The following is an 8,082-nucleotide window of genomic DNA, read 5'->3' on the forward strand; positions in this document are numbered from 1 at the left end:
CGTATTTACTCACGAGGTGGAGCACTTTTATATTGCATATCCCATAAGATAAGATGAGAAGAGATAAGATGCAGGTTTCATTGAGCTCCAGATTTACAGAAAGTGCCTTAAGGCAGTAAACATGTAACAGATATAAAATAGTACATAGCCTGACGAGTATTTAAAAAAACATGGCACGTGATATGGATAGATTTGTAATCTGGTAAATCCAGGCATCTGTCGTAGCTTAAGACATATCAGTAAAACATTCAATTAAAAAAACAGCAGACGTAAAACATTAGAGCCTTAGGTGGGAACCACAAATATGGAGATTGGTTTAAATTTAGGCTGTTTGCTCGTTATCTTATGAATACATATTTTTTTAACTGTTTATTTACTGATCATTTTTGACCACTTGGTGCAGCAATAACTGTAGCGTGATTTGTAACATAGTAAAATGGTTATTTTAGTTGTTTTTGTGTCCGACTGAGTCGTATATTCAGGGTTCATATCTAAGATGCAATTGTGTGTTTTATTTAGGCCACTGCGGATCTATCAGCTCATTACTTCCTCCAAAGGACAAAGAGCGGCCTCTTCTTTGCCAATTAGTTTTCTGTTTATTTTACAAGCCAGGATGTTTAACTAGTGGTGGAAGTAGATATGGTTCTCGCATAAAAGTACTAGTGTGTGACTCCCAGAGGGAGACATTTGCTAAGTTACAGTAATATAGGCTTAGTTCACGAAGAAACATTAGGGAAATATAAATAAATAACTTAAGTCATGTCTTCTATTTTTATTCCCAAGTAAAAAGCAAAACATGTAACCATAAAACCAAATGTACTGTATTGCCACTGCAGGCTTTATGGCAATAGAGAATGCACAAAAGTCAAAAATAAACCACATCATAAAAAGTAAGTAAGAAAAGCCTGTCTTTCATCTATTCCTTTAATAAATCTCTGCATATGCATTAAAAAAAACCCTCCAAACTCTCACCCCAAGGGAAGGGCATCCTTTAAGCTTTAATCACTCATAAAAAAAAGAAGAGTAAAGGCTGTGCTGAGTCTGCAGGGAATCAGCTCTGCAGCCGGCAAGTGCAGATGATTCGTTGACTGATGAATCATTTCCATTCATTCTAATCATGATGAATGCGACCTGTCACCGCGGCTCTGCCCCGTCACTCCACCTAAAAAAATAAATAAAAGCTCTACTTAAGCTGTTTTCTTTTGTTGTTGTTGTTTGCATCCGCCGCCTTGTTAGTCCTGTAGTTTCAGGATCGGCGCAACTAATGATCGAGCCCTCATCTCTCTGTCAGTCAGCACTAACTACTTGTTATTGTTACATTTCTTTGGGTTTCACATTCATTTTGACCACGCATGCTATAGGTCATCCTGTAAGGGCACTTACACTTATATGATGGAGGATCACTTGCGTGCTAATGACGGGGAGGTCGAAGGGAGCCACTTTAGGTTCAAGAACAGCTGTTTTTGCTTTCATTTTAGTAATTGGTTACTTTTATTTAACACATTTTTTACTTGCAGTCAAACATCCTGCTACAAGCTTTATATATGTTGGCATTGCTTCCTCTTACTGTTTCTTTTTTTTTTTTTTTGGTGATCTTCAGAGGCAGGTGTTTGGCATCGAGGCCCCAGGTTCTGTGGAACTGACCGGTTTGAGGAAACACTTCAATAGCTACACTCTCCGGGGCCGCAGAAATGTAACGCAACACACATGCACGCCGGCTGCTTCGTTGAAGCCGTCGAGTCGTTCAGAGATGCATCTGTCTTTCTCTGCTCTGCTTTCAGTGTGTCCTGGCTACTTATGGGATCTTTGCTGTGGGGGCAGCTGCTTACTGGATGCACAGACGGAACCAAAAAGAGAGCCAGGCGTCCGTCTCCGCCGCCTGAAATACCGGCCTCACTCGGTGGTGTTTATATTCCATAATGATTAACAAAGATGTGAAGTAACGTAAACAAGGTGTGACGTTTTACGATGTAATCTGCTGTCATAATAAAAACCTCTGTAACTAGAAGCTGACTGGTCATTGGCTCTGTGATATTATGAGAAATATCTTGTTACCATGGCATCCGAGTGTCTTCGTGTACAGTGTATTTGAAATGGGCCCATGAATGAACAGCGATTACATCGCCTTTGTTTTGATGGGCAACGCTCTCCCTGCTGAGACCCTCTACGAGTGTTAAAGCTCTTTTTAGACTGAACATTTTCTAAATGTAACCAAGATAATGTCTGAGCAAGACAAGTTCGTGTGTGTGTTTTCTGCACCACTATATCATTCTTTCTTTTGGTGAAAGAAAAGCTTCAGGGATAAAAATCCTTTAAACTTGCACATAAATGTATTTTTTTTGTTAACAATGGAAGAAAGTAAGAGATATAAATAAGTTCACAGCATTTAAATTACGAAAAGGAGCCGTTTGTATTGTTTAAAATCCACAAAGATGTTTTGCATTAATCTATGAAAGCCCTACAACGCGTTTTGTATTGACACGCGCACACATGTGCGCTCTCGAAAAGTGCGCGCGCTGCCGCCATATCACGTGATTTAGGAGAATCCACAGGTCCAAAATGAAAGCAAAAGTAACGGCACCTCAATGAATGTGTGCTGCGTGTGCGCGCGTGTGTGTGTGTACGCGCTCGCGTGCACACCCGTCAATCAATCCCTTGCCGAGCGAACAGCCCGCCCGGGTGAGAGAGCCGTCCCACCCCCCCCCCCCTCCACAATCTGCCCCCCACCAGACAGACAGAAGGACGCTTGTTCCGGGGAAGAGGTGCCGCGCGGGCCGCCAGTGTCTCCGCGGCGGCTTCAGGTGAGAGACCTCTGCGCTTCATTCCCATTTAACCACCTTCATTCATCTGAACTGAACAAGAGGTCCGTGCACGCGCCTCTCGGGTGTAACTCTGGGTCGTAAAGGCATTTTAAACATGACTTTTCATAGCATTAGAGCGCGTTTGCCATGGTTTGGTTCTAAACCCTTGCAGTGGTATCTGGACACATTGGGACGCATTGCGGATTCTCGTTGGTTTTTTGAACTTAAATGTTGTGAAACGCACACTATACGGTCAAAGTCTGCTTTAACTTTCTGGGTTCTAAACATCACTTTGTTCATGCACTGTGCTCCAGCTACACCGTTTGTCCTTAATGTAAGAGTGCAATGTCTACACACGGTCGTTGTGTAGGAGAAAAGTGGGCTGCTTAAATACTGACACATGTACTGTTTCATGCTGGTATACTTGAGAAGAAACAGATGTTTCAACGCAGACTTCCTCCTCACAAAACGGAAAGCTTTTAGCAGATATAGAGATGTTTTGTGAAGCTGCAGGGTTACACTTACATGCTTCTTTTCATCGTTTGAGCAAAAGGTGTAAAGTCAAAGCGGATGTTAAGTGTCATGAGCAACATGACATGATTTCCAGGAAGAAACCACAGAAAATGGGTTGGAACCAGTCCATCTTCTCAAATCATATGTATTACGTTTTTTTCCCAAAAAAGTTGCTTTAAGCAAACACAAAAAAGAAAAAACAGAAAATTAGAAAAACAACAAACTACTTGTCTCTTTGTATACTTCAGTTTAAGTATTGTCGCTAAGTTTTGTACTTATGTACTCATTAGTATTTTTAATTCTTTTAATTCTACTAATGTGTCGTTTAATTGGAGGCATTTTGTTACTTTGCACTGGAAATAAGCTTTGGAGGGTAACACTTCTGATGAAAACCGCGTTCACACAGCGACAAGCGATCCTTTTCTTGCTTTACAGCAAAAGTGAAAGCGTTTTGTGAACGATGACACAGCCGCTTCTTCCCAGTAATTAATGGTACAAAAACCTGTGATTTACTGGCAGTCACATGCCTCTGTTAATATACACATCCGGGCTGGATTCCATGTGTCCAGTGTGAGGTCAAAGGGGACAAATTTTCCCACCGACGGTGGATCGAAAGGAACAAAGTGAAGCGGTGTAAAAGAGCTCGTTCGTTTTTGATGAACCTTCAGAGTCAACTTGATCTGCTTTACAGAGACGTGTAGTGTGAGTAAAGTCATTGTCAAGCAGTCCGCTCCACAGCTTTAAATACAAAACACAGCTGCTCAGCACCAAACAGCCCGAGGCGAGAACTAAACGTTAGCATGAAATCTCTCTCAGCATTTCAGGACTTCAATACATAAGTTGAGTTCTTGCTCAACCAGAACTGATGTATTAAAGATACACTGATGAAATAGATTTTGGACCTAAACAAGACATTTGAGGAAGTTACCTTGTGATTCAGGAACCGCTGATCATTTTGTGACATTTTATAGACCAAAACAACTGAGACAAAAAGCCTCCGTCCTACCTGAATAATAGTCATGGAACTGCAGGATGTGTAAATGCAGCTGTTGTGCTCACCACTGGTTTCTGCCGCCCCCCTGTGGCCAGAAATGGTAAAACGCAGTTTCACTTCATTCTTCACCTCTTTGTGTGTGTTTCAGCTCATCACATTCTTTAGTGACAATCCATCGATCGGGTGAACAGGTCCGTCCTCTGCTCCCGTCCAGATGTTTGTGAGGACGTCGATGAATTCCGATTCCATTCTCGAGCTCAGAGCGACATGGAGTCCGACGGAGGCCTGAGCAGCAGATGACCGGCCAGGAAGGGGTCAGCGATGGAGGATCTGCCCGTGAAAAGCGGAGGAAGCGGTGCAACAGTTGGACAAGGGCGGGACTTTCCTTTCTAGGATGGTCAGGGACGACCTGGAGAGAACAGTGGTACAGAGCGGAAAACCCGACGGCGCAGCGGAGGCGCAGAGCCAAGGTCCACCCCCGGGGGAACCTGCGGCACCGCAACGAGCCCAGGACCCGGAGAGCGTTCAGACGGGGGCCCGGGAGCCCACGCACAGTCTGCGGTACTTACTGCTCTGGAAAGAACGGAACCCCCACGAGGAACCTGACAGCTGGAGCCAGGTTGGTCCGGTTTGTGGATCCCGCTGCTTTGGGTGGATGGGGTTGGGGGGGGTGTGATATCTTTCTTTAATCTGACATCCCCTGGTGGAAGGAGAACCCAGCAGCGGTGCTTTCAGTGCTGTGCGATTTTACTGAAGTGAAAGTACATCCGTCGGCTGGAACCGGTGACGCGTGAATGTGTGAGCATCCCTCTGATGTTCTAGCAGATGAAGATGGAGCCGAGGTTTTCCCCCCTTCATTTATATTTACCCCATTTTCCACTTTGCATGTTTGGGCTCAGCGGTTGTGGGTTTTTGTTCAAATCCAAACATTACATGTTAACAACAACAACAACGATTAAAAGTGTTCATTTGTTAATGTCTCGTAATGTGAGCGGAGATTCTGCATCAGTTCTCTAATTATCTTCCAATTATCGCTGCGTCATCGTTTGCAAGTTTAATTTAGGAAAAGTAAAATATCTGATTTTACTGTTGGACTTTGACCGTTGCCATGGAAACTTGCCCGCCTCATTTTCTTACTGGCAAACGTGGCGGACACTTGATCTGCAAGCTTCTAACACAAAGAGTCACACCACACAAGATTATTGTTGTTATTTGTAATATATATTTACATTGGTAGGATAACTTTTTACGCTACTTCACTGCCCCCCTCCTTGACTGTTGCTGCCAATACCTCTCACCTCTACTCACCTCGTTTATTTTTCTGACAACGTCTCTGCCGCAGCCAATCCCCGGCGCTGACGCGGAGAGTTTCCCCACCCACCTCCGCCCGTTCAGCAGCGCGGCGGAGTACGAGCTGGTGAAACACACCCACCGGCAGCTGCAGCACAGCGGCTACTACTGGGGCTCGATGACCATGGAGGAAGCGCACGCAATACTGGCGCGGACGCAGCCGGGCACCTTCCTCATCAGGTGGGTCTATGCATGGGTCACTATCCATCCGAATCGGACATCAGACGCGTAGACGCGGTCATCCGGCGCCCTTCTCCCGTCACTGCAACGTGTTAGGAATTTAAGGAGCAGGGCGCCCCTAGTGGTGAGAAGTATGTTGCATGTAGCAATGTTTAGCGAAGGATTGTAGTTTGTGTGATAGTTAGATAGTTGTTGTTATATTTGTATGTTAAATGAAGTGAATGCATTATAGACAATAACAATGTATAGTCGTGTAAATCATATAAACACTGCACACATTAACATCCCGTCATGATGTAATGTTAAAACCTGGGGACGGAAGCTAGTTTCCGTCCTTTATGGATTCCTCCCATCTTTCCCCAAAAGAGGGTTTTCGATGGGAGTTTTTTCTCCTGTCAGGTATTAGTTAAGCAATTGGATGCAAAGTATTACACCAGATAAACTGTGATAAACCATTAAGACCTGTGATCTTATATGTTGTGTTGTAATTGAAGTGTACTAGTTATAAGATGAAGACGAACCATGTATGCTGTGTTTTATTCCCTCATTGAGGCATGAAGCCAAATGTTTCTACATAGAATGCATTGGAATGTGAGGGAGAGATAGGACACAGAGGGGTTTCAGGTTACTGTGGCAGTTTCACACCTGGATGTGAAAAGGCTGAACCAGGAGGAGATACTTTGAAGTAGAAGCAACGAAAGACAACCCCCCCCCCCCCCCCCCCCCGGGAGTCTTTAAATTACCAAACTAAGAGAAGAACTGGTTTTCCTGCAGCCGCTCTGATAAATCCCCTTTGACTTGGTCGGAGAATTCTCTATTTCGCGAAATATATTACTACTCACATTGTATTTCACTTTGTAAATGTGTTCCTTATCACTTTGTTTAGATATTAAATACTTCTTAGATTTTTAAAGTTCGAGCCAGGTGACTCTTTTGATTCGTCGTAGTGTGATCTCCCTCGAGGGGCTTTCAGAACCCCGATAAGAAGGACAATAATCCCCATAAAGAGTGAAGTCGTAAACGTGAACGTGAACGCGCGTTGCTGTGTCGCACACAGAGACAGCGGCCAGACGGACGTCTTCTTCACCCTGAGTTACCAGAGCGACGACGGCCCGACCAGCGTCCGCGTGCAGCTCCACGACCTCCTCTTCGCCCTGTCGGGCAGCCACAAGACTTTTGCGTCGCTGTTCGACCTGCTCACCTACTACACCGGCTCGTCCTGCAAGCTGACGGCGCCCTACCGCAAGCAGCGGCCGGAGCGCCTCAACCAGATGTGCAGGAGGGCCCTGGTGGTCGCGTACGGGGCGGAGAAGATAAGCACCTTGCCCGGAATCAGCACTCAAGTCAAAGACTATGTGCGTGCCTACCCTTGTTGTGTATAGACGCCTGTGTATGACGATGTTCTAAGTTAAAGGAAATGCTCTTTTTTTATGTCACAGACGCAGCGTGAGTGCTGCACGTTGTCCATTTGCACACACTATGTTTCACAGATCACCCACGGTACACCGTCCACTAGCGTATTCTGTCAAACTGCTGCATCACTGTTGGTTGCAACACCCATGAATATTTAACATTTATTTAACGTTGGCCAAAAGAAGCTGAGGTTTCAGCAGCTCATCATGACACAGTTTTTTTTGTTTCTGGCCACTGGGAGGTTGATATTTTCTCGCCTTTTGTTCTGTTTTGAATGGAACCCTTGAGCCGCGGCGATTGTAATTATGTTTTTAATTGTGTAATCTCCAGATCGTGAATGAATTATCTCGTTATCTCTGGACAAAAGGGTTTTGATCTCATTATTTTGGGAAAGGGTACTTTTCTCTGGATAATCTGAGGAAAATACCTCATTTTTACGAGTTGTCTTTTCTTTAGATAAGTTATGGATGGATCCCGAATTGAATGAATCCAACCCATTGAAATCGGATAACGTGTGTAGGAGCGGTCTTCAATCCATTAATATCGTATAATGCATGTGAACCCACGGCTGAACCACTTCACTTGGTAATGTTGACCCTCTGTTAGCATGCTGACATTAGCATTGACTCAAAGCCAATGCTACAACCTCGTAGAGCAGCTGGAACTCATAAAGTCTGTACAATATTCCACTAGCTTTATAATAAACTGTTTTTGATGTTGGCGCAGAAGAAATCAGCATCTTTTATTTTTTTTAAACAAGTGTTCCCGCGAACGTTAAAGTGTTACTTCAGAAAAAAAAGTTATACTCCATGAAGAGAAACAAATATTTGT

The 8,082-nt window shown here is 44.2% G+C and overlaps 1 protein-coding gene across 1 annotated transcript; it reads left to right on the forward strand.

Moving 5' to 3' along the window:
* Positions 1-2,687: 2,687 nt before the first annotated feature.
* On the forward strand, positions 2,688-7,973 carry LOC119217373 (suppressor of cytokine signaling 1-like). Its single transcript, XM_037470895.2, has 4 exons — positions 2,688-2,801; positions 4,457-4,927; positions 5,651-5,838; positions 6,896-7,973. The coding sequence occupies exons 2-4, from the start codon at positions 4,703-4,705 to the stop codon at positions 7,218-7,220; spliced, it is 738 nt and encodes a 245-aa protein (XP_037326792.2). The 5' UTR covers positions 2,688-2,801; positions 4,457-4,702; the 3' UTR covers positions 7,221-7,973.
* The last annotated feature ends 109 nt before the right edge of the window (positions 7,974-8,082 follow it).

Source organism: Pungitius pungitius, chromosome 9 (assembly GCF_949316345.1).
Source record: "Pungitius pungitius chromosome 9, fPunPun2.1, whole genome shotgun sequence".
Classification (NCBI taxonomy): Eukaryota; Metazoa; Chordata; class Actinopteri; order Perciformes; family Gasterosteidae; genus Pungitius; species Pungitius pungitius.